The following is a 20,311-nucleotide window of genomic DNA, read 5'->3' on the forward strand; positions in this document are numbered from 1 at the left end:
GATGTTGAGAATGCAGGGCATTAGCAAAAACCCAACCATATGTTATCTTATTTAATCCATTCTCTCTTTTAGCTCTTCGTTTAGCTGTGGAAGAGGTTATTTCAGACTCTGTGGATGGCTCTGTCTGTGTATTAATATTGGATGAATCTTAGATATCTGTGGCCGGGTTTGAAAAATCTGAGGCACAGTCTGCTAGCAGAAATTATTTCCCACGCTCAAACTTTGGGCAGTTTCTCCTCATCTCCCCAGCTGTTGTGGTCATGCTGAGTTACTAATTTTTAAATTTTTTTTTTCTTGTCTCCTCTCTCCTCCATGGCAGCGGGATGCAAAGGGACAGTATCTGTTTGACCTCATCTGCCACCACCTCAACTTGCTGGAGAAAGACTACTTTGGCATCAGATATGTGGATCCAGACAAGCAGAGGGTATGTACACTGCAAAGAAGACACATCTTAACCAGTAATTTAGTCTCTTATTCAGTCATAAAAAAAAAAAAAAATGTTTTTCTGAAAAGAACTGAAAAAAACTGCAAACAGGATGAGCTAATCCCCCTCTTCCAGCGACTTGTTTCAGGACTTTTTTGGGGAGCAAGTGTAAACATGTTGAAGGAATAAGGCAGATCAGTCCACTAGTATCAAGAAATGACACATGAATCAAAAAATGTCACTAGGTTTATGAGACTTAGTGACTTGCTAGTGTGTTTGCATGGGGCCTTTATGTCCATGCTTGTTGACATTTTCTTCATTCACCCTTTATTCAATCAGGTAGTGCCATTCAGATCAAGTTCTCTTTTTCTAGAGAGACCTGAGAGCAAATATCTATTTTCATAAAAAGTATACATAACCATTCAGGCAGAGGTTCCAGCTATCAGCACTGCACAGGCATAAGCATAAGCACAGGCAACTACAAACATTGATATCTCACACTGAAAATGTGAGATATCATTGCTTTAAAATCCCTGCAGAGGACAAAAGAATCTAATTTCAAAGCGCTTTGCAGTCTACTTTTTTTCCTTTTTTTGCGGTTAATTTATACAGCAAATGATAGGAGAAACTGGCCTTGACAAGCTCAGAATTCATGTTTTTCTCAACTTACCAGTCCTGTGATCTTGTAACATAATTACTGGAATTGAAAAGCAAAACTAGTAAATAAATAAATAAATAAATAAATAAATATATGTATGTTCAACTTCAAAAGTTACCCCTAGAGATAAATATAAAGCAATGTCCTTTCTAGTTACCAAATGTAAAGCACAGAAGTAAATCGCACCCAGTGGTTAGTAAAAGGGGCTCAATTCAAGTACAAAAGGACTCTTATCATATGCGGATTTTTCTTCTCAGTTTTCAAGAAGGGTGCTTCATAGAAAAAATAGAGGTGGGGTAATGATAGAATGGCTAGAGGAAAGAAAGCAGTGGAGGAGAGAAGGTAAATTGAATTATGTCCCCCTGTTGCCTTGTAAATCATTTTGCTATGAATTTATTTTGTGAAATACACTTTAAAATATTTATTTGATTTGATTTAGGGGAAGACAGAGAGCAGGGCACAGATTCTCGGCCAGATTGAAGAGTCGTGTTCCTAACTTGTCTTCATTCAGAACCCCTTTTTAGAGTGCCGCTTGCTCCATCAGGCCCCACACTGTGCTTTGAGTTGTTATGCTGCGAGGCTTGTAGCTGCACTGCTTGATTCATGAAGAATTCACATGTTCTCAGATCATGTTTTAGTCCTGGAGACAAGAACCAGGTCCTGCTGATGCTGCATTTGCTATGCTGTCACTCAGGACTATTTTGGTGGCTGTTGCTGGGGGTGGGCTGGGTCGGGCAGGAGACAACCTAGGGGGAAGATGCAGAGAGAAAATATTCCCCGAGAGAATGAAGGATGATTCAGGATCCCGGCCTGGCCATAGACACGGAGCCGTTGTAACTTTCACCACTAGTTGGAGCTCACTGTCTGTCAAAGCATGACGGCTAATCAGCTGTGCTGCTGGAGTGATGTCTCAAGAGACCATCACTGTCATATGGCAGCGAGCCGTTTGATCCCTGTGAGATCTAATTCACTAGTATTCTTTGATATTGTCATAATTTTATGATAAAAAGAAAGCCCCATTCATTCTCCATACTCTATGAATCTTTGCCGTATTCTGGGTGGATATTTCATTTTGAACAGTGAAGTCGGAGACTGCTGCTCATTATTAACATGACACCATGTGTGACACAAACAGGTTTCTTCTGGAAACTGTCAATAGTAACAGCTGAATCTTATGGTAATTAACACCGAAAGTGTCAGATGAATGATCTGTGGTGTATATTAATCAGAGGTGATTTTTTTTGCATGTGCCGTATCTGTCACATCTAATTATTTTCTGTGCGTGTCTTTCTTTCTGTTGCTGATGCAGCACTGGTTGGAGTTCACGAAATCAATAGCCAAACAAATGAAATGTAAGTATTTTCAGTCGGTGTTTATTCATGTGGGTAATTTTTGGAAATTGAGCAATTCAATTGTTCATTTATTTTTGGCTTGGAAAATTATTCTCTATCTCTTACGTAGCTGAATGATGAAATTACTAATATCTCAGTCCCACACAGTTCAGTTATGCTGTCTTACAGTGATTTGATGCAATATGGTGTTTTTTCCCTCCACTTTATCATTTGAACTCTTCCCCCTAGCCTTGTTGAAAGGGGTCTTGCCCTTTTCTTAAATGCTCACACATCTGCTTCTGTCCTCCAGCTCAGCCGCCATTCACGATGTGTCTGAGAGTCAAGTTCTACCCTCCTGATCCTGCTGCTCTCAAGGAGGAAATCACCCGGTATGACCACCTGCTAACGGCTTTCATGTCACACAAGCTGGTAGAGGTTCCCTATCCACTTTTCTCCACAGCAAGAGTTTGCCTTTGATTCAGCTTTCCCGGTTTGACAGAGAAGAAATCACTTAAGTTTTCATTCAAAAAATGACAAATGTTTTTGGAAATTTTAGCCTTTTACTACATTACAGGCATGAATTTTTTTTCTCAATTTCTTGATTTCACTCATATGTTCACTCAAGTAAGATTTAAATCTTTGCAAAAAAATATTTTTGTACCATATTGAAATTAATCAAAAGAAGAAAATCATTCAAAGAGTCTGGTATGCTTTGGAAAGAGTTGGTAGTAATATTGGTATGATTATTTAAAAGCAAATATGTTTGCTCCATGTTTTTCTGGCTTGCGTGCGAGTACACTCAAGAATGTTTTTAGGACAGAACAAACACCCTTCCTTCTAAAAAATTACTTAGAGGTGTTCATAATTAAAATGCCTCAGTACTTTATTGTCTGTGATACAAATTAATGTGATAAATATTACAAATCACACAGTTTGCACATTGTGACGCTGAGAGGAATGCCAATATGATGTGAGCCTGGTATCTTAAATCGTTATATAGATGTAAAGGTACATTAGGCCAGATTTTTGTGTACATATACACTACATTTTTCAAACCAAATGACAAAATTGGGCTGCAGTAGGCAAAGGCACCCTATTTCACTCAACAGAGACCTCCTAGATTTGCTTTATGTGCCCACAAGAAATCCTTGATATGTACACTTTTCCACCCTGAAAGAATGGAGTATTAAAATAGTGAAGTTCAAACATTTACAGTCTCAAAGGGCTGTACATGCCCACAAGTTTACAACAAACAGGACATCACCACCTGTTTTAATCCTCAAGAGAAAACTCAGATATAACAGGGAAGAAAATGTAATAAATCCTGTGAAGGACCACAGAAAGAGGAGACCCCGTCATAGCCAGACAGGTGTGCAGTAGGTGCTGACTACAATATAGTCTTAATGCAAAAGAAAACACACTAGCAGACAATATGACAACAGAAGCAGGGTTGTAAGGGTATAATTAAGTTAGATAGTTAGGCCGGCACAACCTCATGTAGAGTCTCATAATTCACTAAGAGGGCTTCAAATATGCAATTTGCAAATATGCCCAGTTGCATTGTGTAGCTTAGCTGGGTTTCTATCTGGGCCTGGCTCTGCTCTCTCAGCCGGGCTGATTGTAGCGGCACGAAGGAGAACTGAGGGTCACCGACCAGCAAATTCCTCTAAATGATATACATGCAGCCGGTTCTGCCTGGGATCACATTTTTGCATTTCTGTCTGACTTCCTCATCTCCTAGCACCGCTTGCAATGAGGTCACCCAGAAAATCCACACTCTGCCCTGAATAGAGAGTTTAACCACAACCAATACACCCTGAATTGCCTGATAATGACATCACAGCATGTGCTTGTGAAACATAAGGGATGTAAAAATGCTTGTCTTCAACTACAAGCAGTTATTGCTGACCACAGAGAGGACTCTCCACTCTCACGTGCAGGGAGATGAGTACATAATGATTGGAGCTGATGGGACAAAGAGGTCTGATTGAGAGGAGAAAGGAAAGGAGGAGAATGAAAGGCTGGGAGGGAGGGAGGGAGGAGACAGTGATATGATGGGAGTGGAAAGGGTTGAGCGAGGGATCAAATAAATTATTAGTTATACAGACGTCCCCTTCAGTGTGTGTCACCTTTCATCACATTTGGTGGGGATAATGTGGACATGTTAAGATTCTGTAGAGGAGGAAAGCAGACTGTCAGTTTTCCCATTAAATATAGAAAATGGCTTTGTTGTTATTCAACACCTGTAACACACTTTCCATCTACACATCATTAATCTGATCCTGACATTTAGGAACTAACTTCCAAGACACACTCTTCTCTTTGTCCACCTCTTGGGCCAGAAACAGTAATTACATACTTTCACTCCTTTAAATCCATAAGGTGTTGTAAAAATTCTGCGTTATGTCACGATTTTGTGTGTAAAAGGCGTGTTTGTTAAGTGGCGGATGGATACGTCATTACCCGTGCACTTGTCACACCTTGAAAAGGGGTCTGTTGAACTCGCTGCTGAGTGAACAACAGGGGAAATGTAAGTGCTTTTTCAACACGTCTTCATACAGGACGCATTAATAGCTGTTTTAGAAGTGGCCTAGTTAGAGGCGAGCAGGCCTGCGAGGATGATGGTGAAAAATAGAGGGGTGAATGTCTCATTTCCTGCTCATGGCCGAGGTTTTGTAACAGGAGAGTTGAAGTTCCACTAAATGACTTCTTCTCTCCTCTCGGCTTCTAAGTGTGATAACATTACCGGAGTTCATTCCCACTTAAGCACTAAACTGACAAGAATTTTACAATCCTAACGGACTCTCAGAATTGAGGTCATTTTACACCAAGGGACCTATCATTATAAAATGGTCCCTGCTAATGGTATTAAGCGCCGTGGTGTAATAATGGGATGATTAATACAGAACGTGCACGCCATGGGCACTCCCGAACATGGCGCTGGGAAAGCGCCTGATCCCTATTTAATCATGCCTAGAAAACGAATGAAGATTCCCAAACACAAAATTCACCTCTGCTATGAGAAAGGTCTTGATAAATACATTGTGCCAAAACATTAACAGACAATAAAAGACACATCAGCGGTGAATTTTGTGTGCAGGAGTCTTCACTTTTTTCTGTTGATACTGATCATAATGAATTGTTTCAGTGCATTGTCTGAGACTAACACCCAAGCTTCAGGAGCTGATTGGTTGAAGCTAAAAGAGAAGCAAAGCCTTGGCAGGGGCTTTATGCTTCAGGGCCTCCTTATTCAGACTTGTCCCCACAGTCATTTAAACCTCCTTACCCCATAACAAAATCCTCATTTCAGCTAAATCAAAAAGAAATATTCAAACCGCCCAAAGGGAAAGCGAAGTCAACATCCTTTTGCGGTTTGTCAGGTTTGTTGTTTTGCTGTTGCTTCCTTGTTGTTTTCTCATTTGTCTTTCTGGGTTTTCACTAAGAAATATAAGCCTAATTATATCACTGGTTAGGAGTATTTCTGAATATTGTTGTAGTAAGTGTCATTTTCCTTCATCTTTGTCCTTTTCTACAGATATCTTGTCTTCCTGCAAATCAAGAGAGATCTTTACCACGGTCGGCTCCTGTGTAAAACTTCGGACGCGGCCATGCTGGCTGCCTACATCCTTCAAGGTAATAGAAGATGACAGATGGAATTGGCTTGCACCACTCACTGCTCTGCACTTTGTTCATGACCTCTGCCCTGCAGTGCCCTATGGCCCGCTATGCTGATGTATCCCTCCTGCAAAAGAAAAAGATTTTTTTGGGGAAAAATAATTGAATTAGCTCATACAGTGAAGGTGCAGTATGCGCCTGGCAGGGTATGCCTTCAGTGCTTTTCCACACGGAATCGGTTTTCATGGTTTAAAACATAAAATATTAGAGAGTGAAATCCCTACACGATCTAGTGCTCCTTAAACACCTTGCTTCCCTGCCCAGCACCTGATTAAAGGAGATGTGACTACTGCTAGTCATTAAAACAGAAAATAAGCATTTCATGCCCAGAGGATGCGTCTTCCATGCCAATATATATGTGGAACTACTACAAAGCAAAAGGTTATAGGGTGCATTATAATTAGTTCAATGCCTTGCGCACTCTTTTTCATAAACAACAAGTCACGCTCAATTATGTCTTTGAAGTGTTATCTGGCATCTTATCATCTCTGCAGTTCGATTTCGTTGAGTCCTGCCACACATATACACCCACACACACACACACACACACACACACACTCTCAGAACACAGTATGGTGGTGCAGCTGACATCACAGAAAGCCTAGTGTTGGTAGGAAGGCAAGGCAGGTCCTCTGTTGAGTAGGGGCTGCTGAATTAAAGATGGGCTGCCTGGTCAGCTCCTCCTTGCAGAGACAAATCAGCATCAGGGTCATCTGAGGGAGAGCAGCGTGGCATGAAGGAGCGCAAATAGTCCTGTGCAAATTCAGCATGTCTCCATTGGCAAGAGGAGCTGTGTGCTGAAGATTGTAGCCGTTAGGCCGCCTGTGAAGCGATAACACCTTTTATTTGCTGTGAATGTCTGTGAACAGATGTACATTTTGCTTTTTTCCATGCCTTCCTCCAGCTGAGATCGGTGATTATGACCCTGGGAAGCATCCTGAAGGCTACAGCTCCAAATTCCAGTTCTTCCCTAAGCACTCAGAGAAGCTGGAGCGGAGGATTGCAGATATACACAAGACAGAGCTGATGTAAGAGCTGAAATATTTTTATCCCAAGACTGTCTTCCTGCCGAGCAAATCTCTCTGGCTCACATACATGCAGATATTGAACTCATTTGGGCTGAACATGTGACACAACATTTAACTGGCCGAAACAGAATCTCCTGTGAGGAGCCATCGGACTGGACTAAATTGGCCGTCCAGCATATTGTCAGTTATTTGACTGGAGAGTGGAGAACAGGCCTGAGGTGGCTGGAGTGTCTTGAGCACATGTCCCATTCTTTATTTGCACATTTATTAGCGAGGGGTCACACTACTCTCTCTGGCAGCCGGTTGGCTGATGTAGCATCTCCTTTGGCCTCTTGGTGATGATTCACACAGTGGACACACACTGACATTGCTCCCCCACACAAGGTCAGGTAAATGAAACCAATCAGATAATGCTGTTGCTAAAACGATGTAGCCATTTGTCTGAGAAGAGCACTTTCCTTCAAATTGAGCTGAAATTAGTGTTTTGTCATTTCTAATGTGAAAAGCCACGGTGTTACGCGTCTTGGTCATGTTGCCATTAGTTGAGAGGCCACTTAGAGGTTAATGTTGGCTCGCACAATCAAAGCATAAGGAGTTCAGGAAGGAAAAGAGATCATAACTATCACTCTTGCCAGTTCAGTGTTGTGCAGAGTGACACAATAGGGGTGGAACTACATCAACCAAGTCTTGTGTTACAGCTTTAGGAGCGGTATAGCAGTCACTATGAGACTCTGCTGCCCTCTAGTGAGCAGCAGATTAGTGTAAACAGAGCACGATGAATGCATAATAAGGTACAGGCTTGACAGTCTAAATGTAACAGATTTTAATCCAATGTACCCAATAAGTGCTCCTTAACTATATTTTACACAACTTTGTATAAACAGATATATCAATATTTGGCCTCCCTGGTTATAATCTCTGTCTATTCTCTGTCTCCTTTGCCGAAAGAGAGGGTTCTGTCTAAATGAATGAGTCGCATCACGAGGAACACATTTCTATGTACTCGTCTGGGTTCACTGTGGCTTGTAATATCACTGTAACACATTTTGTATTACATTGCTGATGCACGCGGAGCAGTAACACAGATGTTTGGCTTGCTGTTGCTCTCTCCCAGTGGACAGACACCTGAAACATCAGAGCTGAATTTCCTGCAGAAAGCCCAGATGCTGGAAACATATGGTGTGGATCCTCATCCATGCAAGGTTGGGTGGCATTTCTGAAAACACTGCTGTTCCACTTTATTTATTTATTTATTTGTAGGTTCATCTTTTAAAGCTTTAAAGCTCTCCAGCTTGGACTTTTAAATATGTTAATTGGATATATTTGTTATTAAAACTTGAGACTGTATTATATGCTTTCTTTCTTACAGGATGTATCTGGAAACCCAGCTTTCCTTGCCTTCACGCCATTTGGTTTTGTGGTGCTTCAGGGAAATAAGAGAGTTCATTTTCTTAAATGGTGAGCCAAGAAGTATGATACCAGTAGCCTTCTCTTATAATAGACACCTACTTAGACAATAATAGACACCTACTTATTTCTACTTAGACATCTGTCGAAGTACAGCCTTTATTGTTTATTCACTATTAACTGACAAATCACAAAGCTGCATTTACAGGGATATTGCGACAATGAAGACAGGCCTCCTCTGTAGAACTAAACACAGCCTGTTTTCCAGGATTTATAATAGCTTTGTTTGTTTGCCTTCAACAGCACTCAGGTTTCAACATTCCCCGTCCGCTGTCTGCAGGGAATATTATGAGTTATTTGTTTTGTCAGCCCAACACGGAGATCCATTGCTGCTTATGTGATCTCACAGTGGTTGTCATGAATATTTAATGATGCTGTGGCTTTCCTGAACTGGCTGTTGGTGTAACTGTTGTTTTGCTCCCCTGGCCAGGAACGAGGTGACCAAACTGAAGTTTGAAGGCAAGACGTTCCATATATATGCAAATCAGAAGGAGGTGAGAGCATAAATTATTGAATGGTGCTAGTGGGCGTGAAGCAGATGTTGTAACAATACTGCTGGGAGATGTAGCATGTTCTTGTCATGTTGCATTGAATACTTATATGAGCAACACCAAGCGATCATGCAGTAGAGTGTCCGTGGTTTCTCTCCAGTTTTGTTATATTGTCCTGCACGGCCTTTTATTTCCAACGTGCAGGATAAAAAGATCATCTTGACGTACTTTGCGCCCACGCCTGAGGCATGCAAGCACCTGTGGAAGTGCGGAGTGGAGAACCAAGCTTTTTACAAGTAAGTGCTCATATCTCCCCCCTCATCTCATTCCAGTTTTTCTCTTTTTTCCCCCCATAATGTCATGATGCATAGTTACCTGTTGTGTATCTGTGAAAGCTGTCCAGCTGTCATGCTACATTGAGATCCTTAAAAGCCCTGCCCTCTGGGTTGTTTGTCAGCGGGAAAATGAGGTGTGTGGTGCCGCTGACCTTTAGTGAATGAGTGTGCGATGGCACAAGACTGCCGGCACTTCAGCACTCCTTCTGAGATATAGCTCTCCTGTCTCACCCATTACTAATGGTGTGGGTCTCATCTTCTCCATACACCCTGGAAAGGTGATGAAAAAAAGAGAAGAAAAGAGCACCCAGGGGGAGGGGATGTAACACAGAGAGGGAGGGGGTGGCAAATGAAGGGCAGAGCTCAGCAGAAGCAGCGATGGTGTTAGTATGAAATGACCTTTTGATGACTCGGCACAGTGGGAGACTGATGATACCGCCTTAATAAAGAGTCTCTGGGTCTAAAAGGCAGGAGGGCATATGATGGAGACGCTCTGCGCTCCAGAGGAACCTGCATATGGTTTGAAAGCAAACATGCGACATTAAACATTGATGCTGCACTTACTATGACAATATAAACATGGTGAATAGTGTATGGAGCCATTAGAGAATGTAATGTCTATATCGCAAGAAGAGGACATGCATAATTGAATAAAAGGATATTTGATTCTAGCTCTGCTTTGTTCTGGGACTCAGATGGCAAATGTTACACATAACACAGGGCTTTCCAGTGCAGTCATATTAGTAGCCTATGCTCCCAAAACAAATGTATGCTATCGAGGAAATTCAAAATGGAGCACTTGACAACGAAACAACTAGACATTCAGGTAGGGTGGGATTTTTTGTTATTTTCATAGATCATATTCCCAAATTTAATTCCGGAGCTCCTAAAATTTCCTCTTTAGCAGTTCATGCCCCAATCCTCAAGCTGAAATATGCTCAACTCCCACTGGTTACCACTCTATTAATGTAACAGTTCATTTGTTGCATTGATGTACTGATTATAAATCGTAACCATGCAACTACATTGATCTGTTAATATAAATAAATAGAATGAATCATTCTGACTTTGACCTGAATTTATATGAAATGCTTTGAACTGAATCAGCTTTTTTGTCTTTGGTAGACTAAACAATGTTTAATGTTTAATTGTTATTGTCAGGATTGTATGTGTACTTAATAAAGAGATCAAGTGAACTGTTGACTTGAATTACTGTTTACTCAAATCAAACTGAATCATTCTGAAAAATAAAATCAATCTTAAATCAAATCACTAACTAGTGAATCATGAAGCAAATTCAATCTCTGGAGAGCCAAAGATTCACACCCTTAACAATAAACAGATTAGCTATCCAACCCTGAAACTCAGAAATGCTGACATCGAATCTGTCTTTTAACTTTTGCCTCTTCTTTATTTTCTTCCTCCTTTCTTCAGGCTTGAGAAGTCAAGTCAGGTTCGGACAGTGTCCAGCAGCAACCTGTTCTTCAAGGGCAGCCGTTTCCGCTACAGGTAGAGTACACAGCAGGACAGTATGACTGATGACAGGGAGGGGAGGACACTGCAGAAAGCGCCCACCTGGAGGTGGAGAGAGGTGGCCCCAGAGGGGAAGTCCTCTTGGCCCTCTGTGCAATAACGTCAGCCTGCTTTACCCAGAGGATAGGACTGACACCTTGCAAGCTGGAGGACACGGGCAAAAAGAAGGGGACTGAGTACTCGGCAGTTTTGAAAAGTCATGTCATGTTGTGTGTCCTATATTCAATAGATACTTAATAGATTCAATAGATTTCACAGATAGATAATCAGAAATAAAGATTAAGTTAAAGATTAAGTTTACATAGTACATTTTTAACAGTATTCATGTATGAAGACTGAAATTAGATCACAAGCCAAGTCAGCAGAATGCTGAGTTTGGCTGTTGAAGGGCAAACCTTGTTGTTTTGCTTTTTCTGGCTGTGAGTATGTGTGTGTGTTTGTCAGAAGGGCGGTAATTCAGTTTGAGAAAGCCGAGTTCACCGGGTTAATTCAATCTTGATGCTCACGCACTGTACTAACGCACTGCAGCGATGCCTTTCATGACATTGTGTGGCACCGGGGTGTCTGGCTAGTTGTATGCATGAGTGTGTGACTGTGCATGTGTAACTCATCCTCAGCATCGTCTCTATGCTTTATAACAGTGGACGAGTGGCAAAAGAGGTGATGGAGCAGAGTGCCAAAATCAAACGAGAACCTCCAGAAATACACAGGTAGAGTTACAGATTCAGGAGAGGTCCGAATGTTCTCAATCAGATGTTGATTTGCTTCATTTTCTTTCACTTTTTAGGCACCAAACCACTGTATATGTCTTTCTATTAACAGCTCTGCTTGCTACAGTATGAGTAACCTCCAATTATAGCCGTTCTCGGTGCAGTGATGGTTGTCTTTTGTACCTGTGTTTGTCTTTGCAGGGCTGGCCTAGTGCCCAGCAGAAGTTGCCCATCCATCACACACGGCCCACGCCTCAGCAGTGTACCACGCACCCGCCGGAGAGCTGTCCATATATCTATCATGGAGGGTAAGGCCTGAGCTTCACACCTGGCTTTGACCACACATGTCAGCCTTTGCCATTGAAGTTATGTGCGCATAAAAGATGAATGAAGCCAACAGTATAAGAGTGTATGCTATTGTTCATCAGTCATCTTTGTCCGGTGACATGAGCACTTCATTGTTTTAAAGGTATGATGTCTTAGCACCATCTAGTGGCTGTTCTGTCCACATATACATACAGACTCAAGAGGTTGGCAGTTATAAGCTAAATAATATTTCATTTATCATGGTCAGAGGCAATAGTTTTACACCACACCACAACTTAGGTTTACAAATTAAAGATGTTTAAAGGAGCTACAAGTAAAATCAGGTCAATCAAACGCCATAGGAAACAATGCAAACAACTATATTTTGGCTACAACAACTCATAATGCTGTGCTATACTGGTTTCACCATATGGTATTTACTGTGCTACCTTCTAAGTACTATCCTCCAAGTCTTAAAAAACAACAAACCAACTCTTCCTATCATACTATAGGAAGAGTATATTTGATTAAATTGATGGTTTAATAGTGATATCTTTTGAAAGAGACTTGAAGAATTGCGGCATAAGCTTACGTTACCTCCCTGTTCACTTAATTATTTTATACCTTCCTTCTGATGTGAAGTGAATGTGACATCATGACATCATCAATGAGCAATCAGCAGCCAGTGTTTTTCTTACAGTGTGGCTAAGGGTAGCTACACACAGCATGAGGTGAATATGATAACATTACTTAAACCCAACAGAACAAGACTGGGCATTCAAGAGCTGGAAATTCATGTGCTAGTCTGGTTAACACCATACTCTACAGACTAGTGTTCCCACACACAGTTCACAATAGCTTGGTGTGTGTGTGTGTGTGTGTGTGTGTGTGTGTGTGTGTGGGAAGGTTTCCCCAAACAAAACAAAGAGGCTGGAATAGCTTAGTTATTTCTAGAGCTTAAAATCTCAGCAGCCATTCAAATCAATTTATAGCAAGTAAATTATTATATTTATTGTACCTGTAATACTGTTCAGGAAACAGTTGTAATCTGTGCCTTTCAGATGCATTTTTGAATTCTGTGTTATGCCAACAACAGACGGGCTGGCGTGAAATTCAGAAAGTTTTTAAGTGGATCAGGGAGTCATTACTGCTATTTGTGAAGCTCATCCTTTTTGCAGAAAACACACCGTGCATGTGCACACACACAAACACGCACACACACACAAACACAGCGTAACCAGAGCCATTTGGCCCAGTTCATACTTGGAGGGACATTCTGCAGGTGTGTGCGTCAGTCAGCCGGTTCTGTTTCAGTGCCAGAGCCCAGAGCAGTGGGACTGTGTGTGTGTGTGTGTGTGTGTGTGTGTGTGTGTATTTCTGAGCATTTGTGTATATGCTGTGCTGATACAAGGGCAGCTGAAGTCAGTTATTCAGCCCACCTGCAGGCTTCTCAGCCAGAACAGGTGGCCTTCTTGCTTCTCTTTCTGTGACAAACTGAGCAGGCTGACAGTTCTGCACGGCCCCGGGTGAAAGCGACCACCGCAACCTGTCACTGCTACAGCTGAGCCCCGCATTTCATGTGCATAAAACTCGAGCTACATGCCAGCTTTTAGCGTTCAGTAGCCGGCACACACATGCTTGTGTGTTGAGAGGGTATATTGCTGTTGGTTCAACAGAGCTATGAGAGGTGTGCACCCCCTAAGTGTGCTGACAGGGTGTCTTACATGAGTATTAATACCCCAGCTGAAAATAGCTAGGGTCTTGCTCTCCATGTATGTCACTTGCTTGGGTGGGGTCTGACCCAGCCAGGCCAATGCTGGTGATCCTAGAACTGCCGCAGAAACTGACAGCTTGACCCCCACACACTCGTCTCCACCAACCGTAACTAAGGCAGACCCCACCGGCTTAACACACCGCAAGATCGTGGCCTGGACTCCAGGGACAGGGACCATAAGCGCAGGATATACACGTGCATGCGGCAGCAGTAGGGTCCGCCACAGCCATGGTCAAGTGTCTGATCCGCATCACCACCAGGGTGAATGTCCACCTGCGCATGATCAACCACTGCTACCGGGATGTGAAGGTCCGCGTGCTGAGCCTGGGGCCTCGTATGCTGGGGAAGGCCCTAGGCGTCCTGCCCCTCTACCCTGCTCTGACAGGGCCGCAGTCTGCCAGCGCCTCCCCTGTCCCTGGCACCCCTCTGCCCTGCGTTCAGCTCAGCACACCTCCAGGTAAACTCGCAGACCCAGCCAGGAGAGCGCTTTACATGGAGAAGCCAATCTCTGTCTCTATTTTAATCACCCCCTACCACATCAATGCTGGCAGAGTAGGAATGACGCCGTGCCTGTTTAGTGCCTGTGCTTCCTGACAGTCACAGTGATTGAGCACACATTTAACTTTTCTTTTAGGTTCTACTGCTCTATTCTGTTGATTTATATTTACAGACTCTTTATAAAGCTGCTGTATTTTGTTCCAAAGAGTCAATATGAGATGATTAATTTTAGATTTATAGACCAGTGGTGTTCATTTGGTTCATGTGCTGCTTTTTAAATTGTCAGATGTTCTAGTTTATGAATTTAAAGAGTTTGAGCTTGGCAGTTCTTCAATCATTGTCTTCTGAAAGATGCCAAGTTAAATGAGACATCGGCTTTCTGCTCGCTGCCCTACAGTCGTAAGCACAATGTAGGATAAACTGAGGCAGATCAGCACCGAATAAAGATGGCCGCTGACAGCCGTCTAGCATTTATACCTTCCTCCTGCTTCTCCCTTGACAGAACTTTTGTGTCAGCAGTGGCTCAGACTGTACCTCGGACATAATCTGTCATACATTTCCTGGGGTTTGGAAGAGTTCTTTTATCATGTCTGAATGAAATGCACATGCTGTAGTTTTATAATTTGCCTCCTCTTCAAAAGCTGAATTTTAATCCCTCCCCTTTAGAGTGAAGGTGTAATATTGCTGCTGTGACACTCTGGGGAATGTGACAGAGTCAGCAGTAAGTCAGCCACTGCTCATATGCAATAACAGATACAGTACACTGTGCTGAGACTAAGCCGTACTGTACTGCTACTTCTGTTGCTGAACATTCGTCATGTCTAGAAAATAAGCCATTGTTGGATGGCTGTTGGTTAAAAATATATACTCTATCTTTGTTATGTCTGATTCCTCTTCCTGTTGTGTTGTGCTTTAATTAGGCAAAGGCCAGTCTGATTGCATGGGCTTAATGTAGTCAGAGTGACTATAGGTTTTGTATGAGGATGAAATCAAAGAGTACGTTTACTGGTTCATCTATATTGCACTTTTAGATTACGTCTATGAGGTTTTGATGCTCAAATGCTGTAGGGTCTTACTTGTGGTATCCTATTTTAAAATGTAAGAATTCACAGACACCGTTTTATTCAATGCTGATACCAAGTACCAGTCCAATCTATTACTTTTACTGAATAGACAGCTTGGACCTTTAATGTTGGGTTGTGGAACAACATAACTGATATAAAACCCTTCCTGTTCCCACCATTTGAAAAAATACAGCCTTCTGTGTATTCCTAAAATGGAGAAAAATCTGGGCAGTCTGCTTTTATTATTGACTTGTTACTCAGGGTTATTTGTATTAGATATTGGTGTTGGGGAAAATCTCTGATTCTATTTTAGCCCAGTATTGGCATCCTAGAAAATATTAATTTCCCAAAGCTGACTCAGTGATGTACTTTTGCCACCTGTCTGGTCACAGATTTGAGCGCTCTGGATGTTGTAGTCATGAAAAAGAAAGTTTCATGGTCATTTGATTGAGAAGCTTGCTTGAATTATCATATCACTCAGTGTCCTCTCAAGTAAACATCGCTGCATACGCTCTGCATGGCTGTTGAATTCCCAGCACGTTGAAACGTGTACTCAAAATACAGTTGGGCTCATCTCCATTGGAAATGACATTACTATCGCATCAGCTCATTAGCATTCTGTACAGTGACAATATCTCCCCCTGTTCCTCCTGTCTGCTTCACCCTGGGGAAAGCATGATCAGATTTCTGCTCTCAGCTTGGAGCCTGTATGTCTGCACTCACTAAATGACTGGGCAAATAGTAGAAGAAGCCTCTCTGCACCACTGTATACTGTGTCTGTGAACACAACACCAACATGCCAGCTTTATTGGTTATGCCTTGCTATATGATTCCAAGCTGATACAAAGATGATATTAAGTTAATTCTAAGGTGATGCCAGGTTGATACTAAGATGATTCAAAGTTGATGTAAAAATGATACTAATTTAATTCTAAGGTGATGCAAAGGTGATAATAAGTTGCATATTAACACTGGACAGTGCAAATAAAGTGACACTAGAGTGACCAAAAGTGCCCAAGTTGATGCTAAGGTGAATATTAGTCCAAATGAAAATCTAATCTGTGCTAATTTGTGAGAAGTGATGTAATTAATTATTCTCTCCTCCCTCTCTTCCACCCTGCTCCTTCTCCTCCCTCCACTCCTGGCAAGGTCTTGAGTCATTGCGTGACAGTGCCCATTCTACACCTGTGCGTTCAGTGTCCCACGGGGAAAGCTTCATGCCCCGCTCCCGGAGCCAGGCCACGGACGCCAGCGAGGGGTCGGCGGTGATCTCGGATGAGGCCTACAGTCCCTCCGACAGTGTTCTGCCCACCCCGGTGGCCGAGCACAGCATGGAGCTGGCTGTGTCGCGCCAGATCAATGGAGCACCGTGCAGCATTGAGGAGGAAAAGGAGTCGGAGGCAGGCACTCCCACACATGGGGAAGGGGGTGATTTTGGTGCGGACGGTAGATCGGCACAAGAGGGTGCAGGGGGGGACTCGGCACTCAGCGAAGTGGAACAGGTGAATAAGTTTGTCTTAAGTGTCCTCCGTTTGCTCCTTGTGACCATTGGACTCCTCTTTGTCTTGCTCCTCCTCCTCATCATCCTCACCGAGTCAGACCTTGACATTGCATTTTTACGTGATATCCGCCAGACCCCCGAATTTGAGCAGTTCCATTACGAATACTTTTGTCCCCTCAGACGGTGGTTTGCCTGCAAGCTCCGCTGGGTGGGCGAATTGCTCATTAACAAGTGAGAGTGAGGCCGTAGAGTTCATAAGCCCATTCGGGGGCCTGAGAAGAAGATTAGGACTCCGGAGTGATGGAGGGCAGCCTCGTCCCAACCATGAACCCTGCTTCTCTCATCATCCTCCTGCAGACATAAACCTTGGACCAGTCCTGGTAGCACCAGGCCAGGATCTCTCCTCTCCTCCATTTTCAGTTACCTCCCCATTTTTCCCCCCTTCCGTTTTGCATTTTTTTTTTTTTTTTTTTTAGTTTTCTATGAAGCCAGAAGACCCCTTTTTTTCTTTTCTTTTTTTTGATTTCAGGTCATTTCAGGTATTTTTATTTTTTCAAATAATACAAACAAAAAAAATATGAAACTGAAATCAAAGAACTGAAGTGTTTTAAACAGTTCCTTTTTAGGAACGGGAGATTTTGTTGCAACAAATTGAATGTTGCCTTCATTTATTATTTATTCTTTCTAAACATGTATTTGCATAAGGAAAGCATATGGGTGAACGGAAACCAAGAAAGTTGCGAAGTCATCAGAATTAAGATGGAAGTGAGTTAGGTTAGGCTTAATGCAGCTGTGAGGGACATGTGAGGTAACGTCGTGTCTTTTGAGATGAATTCATCCCCATCAGATATTATCAGATGTGAACTAGACAGTCAAACAGCAGATTCACCTCATCAGGAAAACAATAATCTGTGTGGAATTAGCGGCGGTTCAGAGTTGGTGCGTGACACAGAGAAAAGTCAGGACGATTACCAAATGCCTTTTCTGAGAAGATGCTGGCGACTGATGGCAGGTTTTAATATTGTGGAGTGTTGTAGGAGACAATTACACTTAAGTATACATGCAATGGTGTACAAAGTAGAACTGGTGAAGATCAAAGTTGTTTTTTCTAAAGTTTTATAAAGGATACAGTTAAATAAACCAGTAACCATAGAGCTATGTGACCCACTAGTGTCAGATACGGTTTAGAGAAATATTCCTGATCAACCAAGGCACCATTGGCACCAATAGAAAATAGTCTAGATAGATGTGCAATGCTCATATGGTTTTAATACTTCAGTACGTTTGAATGTGCTCATTTGTTTGGTCATTATTTCTCAAATTAATTTGATTGACATTTTTTTTTGATCAAGTTGAAATGTGAATTTCGGTTATCTCTTTGTATAAAGAATTTATGATTTATTTTGATTTCATATCAACCTTGCTCTTAGGTTTATGTATCATACTATATTATTATTAGAATAAGAGTAATGATGTACTTTTTGTACAAATTAGTTTGTTTCCTAATATATATTGACAGGTTTTCCATGTATATTTTAACAGAACTGAAATGTTATTTTGTTATTGAAGATTAAATTATACCTTTTTTAGCGCTGTGTTTCAAGTGAGGTCAAAAGCATTTATGGAAATATGGAAGGGGGGGACTGAAAAACAGGGTTTTTATCCAGATCCACTCCACACCGATCACACCTCTCACTCCACCAGCAGCGACGCAGCCTTCAGCGTATGCACAGTTTCTACACACCAAGACAAATGGTCATTTCAGACATGTACAGCCTGGCGTCATTACAGCACCACAGATACCAAATATTCCAAGAAACATATTTTCACCTTTCAAACCCACATCTTCTTTTACTTTCATAGTTTTGAGAGGTGACTGTGCAGACTCTTCTGCCTCAGAGCTCGAGAGAGCAATAATTTTGTCATGGCTGCAGGATTCTGGGTAAAATCTGTTTTTGTACTGCGTGTCTACCTCCTGTACTAAGTGCAGGTGTGAGTGTGTTAATGTGATTGTATGTTGGAATGTTACAGAGTTCAAGGTGATGACGGTGGACGGCAGAGAACGGTCGTATTTTTTGCAAACGGGGAGAAAGAATCACTGAAAGGGAAATTGAAAGGCTTGAAATGAAAGGAGAGGCAGAGAGGAATGATGTCAGAGGCCTTCTGGTGAGGCTGTAGTGATCACTCAGTTCTTTTTAAAGCGTGTAGAAAAAAATAACTTGAGAATGGAAGATGTGAGCACTTGGTGGCTCATCACTCTTTTGGCTGCACAGGGTTGCCTGTTTTGGCCTTCTGTTGAACACCACAAACCCCCACACACTTACAGCTGCTCCGCTGAAAGCCCTGACGGTGCTAGTTTCCTTTGTGGAGTGCAAGTTTGCTCCCATGTGATCAGAGCATGTCAGTCCTTGGTTAAGTGTCATCTTGACCACACAATAGCATGCATCAGGCATTCACGCAGTGTGGCTGGGTCCACTCCTGTAGCTCATCATTCTTCACGGACATCAGTTATCTTTGGCCGAGGGAGCAGCGCCAGTATTTCTGGCACAAAGAGAAAATTGCACCATTAGAACCAGATTAGGAAACATACAGGAACTTGGTACTGAGGAATATATTATTCAAGTATGAAATCATATTTTTCCAAGCCAGTCACATTCAGTAAATTGCAAAGAATGAAGCGCTTTGCCCTCACTGAGGTGGTGCCGGGGTGGAGTGGGCTGCGTTGACTTGGTTAGTGAGATTTTTTTGTGGACATGCATACTTCATATTTATTACTTCTTTGCTGACATCTACAGTACAGTGAAGGTCAACAACACTGAGCAGTCCAGCCAGGCAGGGTTGTTAGCAGGACTTCTCTTTCAAAGGTCAGCTGTTTCTTACTCATCTATCAGCATTATGTAGCTTCAATGGTCTTTCTGAACATGCAACAATTAAGGCAGCATTATTCAATGAGCAATAATCAGTAAAAACTGTAAGAGCAAATAGACATGACTACAAACTTGTGTATGGAAATCCAACAATGAATAATGTTTGATAATTGAAAAAAAATTTAAAAAAAATCTTTGTTTCTGTAAAACCGACTATTTACGAAATTACTGGTGTTCTAACTACAATGATCATGTGACCGTGGAGGCAGTTACGATTACATTCAGTGATATTTTATAAAAATCCATTTCCTTATATAGCTAGTGTTTGCTCTGCCGTTTTATTTTTGATTTTATTTCTGCTGTTTCATTTTAAGTGACAGATTTTTTTCCCCCTGTGCCTGGATCCTAACTCTGCAGTTTACCAAAGTGACAAAGATGAGGGAATGGAGAAAGAAAGGCAGGAAATCCCTCCCAGCTATACTATGGACGACTCCACCCTTTAATTTCATAGGCTACGAGTGAAAACATTAAGATTGATCTCCCATGAAGATGTATTAATGCAAGCCTGTGTCTGAAGCTGTTTCAAATGTACATTGGGCAGCCCCAAACGTCTGGCTCTATTGTGTGTCTTAATTTATCTGTACAGGTA

The 20,311-nt window shown here is 42.0% G+C and overlaps 1 protein-coding gene across 2 annotated transcripts in view; it reads left to right on the top strand.

The window, feature by feature from the left end:
- Window positions 1-17,231, top strand: part of frmd5a (FERM domain containing 5a) — a 72,730-nt gene extending 55,499 nt beyond the window's left edge. The window contains exons 2-14 of one of the 2 annotated variants that reach the window (XM_030053775.1): window positions 320-424; window positions 2,392-2,434; window positions 2,724-2,802; window positions 5,949-6,046; window positions 6,993-7,116; window positions 8,231-8,318; window positions 8,486-8,574; window positions 9,014-9,077; window positions 9,279-9,370; window positions 10,844-10,918; window positions 11,584-11,652; window positions 11,854-11,960; window positions 16,444-17,231. In XM_030053775.1, the coding sequence (XP_029909635.1) occupies window positions 320-424; window positions 2,392-2,434; window positions 2,724-2,802; window positions 5,949-6,046; window positions 6,993-7,116; window positions 8,231-8,318; window positions 8,486-8,574; window positions 9,014-9,077; window positions 9,279-9,370; window positions 10,844-10,918; window positions 11,584-11,652; window positions 11,854-11,960; window positions 16,444-17,030 (1,620 nt within the window). In that variant the 3' untranslated portion in view covers window positions 17,031-17,231. The remainder of the gene's footprint in view (window positions 1-319; window positions 425-2,391; window positions 2,435-2,723; window positions 2,803-5,948; window positions 6,047-6,992; window positions 7,117-8,230; window positions 8,319-8,485; window positions 8,575-9,013; window positions 9,078-9,278; window positions 9,371-10,843; window positions 10,919-11,583; window positions 11,653-11,853; window positions 11,961-16,443) is intronic. The other variant, XM_030053776.1, reaches the window with a different exon arrangement.
- Window positions 17,232-20,311: the final 3,080 nt, after the last annotated feature.

This window comes from Myripristis murdjan, chromosome 6, assembly GCF_902150065.1.
Source record: "Myripristis murdjan chromosome 6, fMyrMur1.1, whole genome shotgun sequence".
Taxonomy (NCBI): domain Eukaryota; kingdom Metazoa; phylum Chordata; class Actinopteri; order Holocentriformes; family Holocentridae; genus Myripristis; species Myripristis murdjan.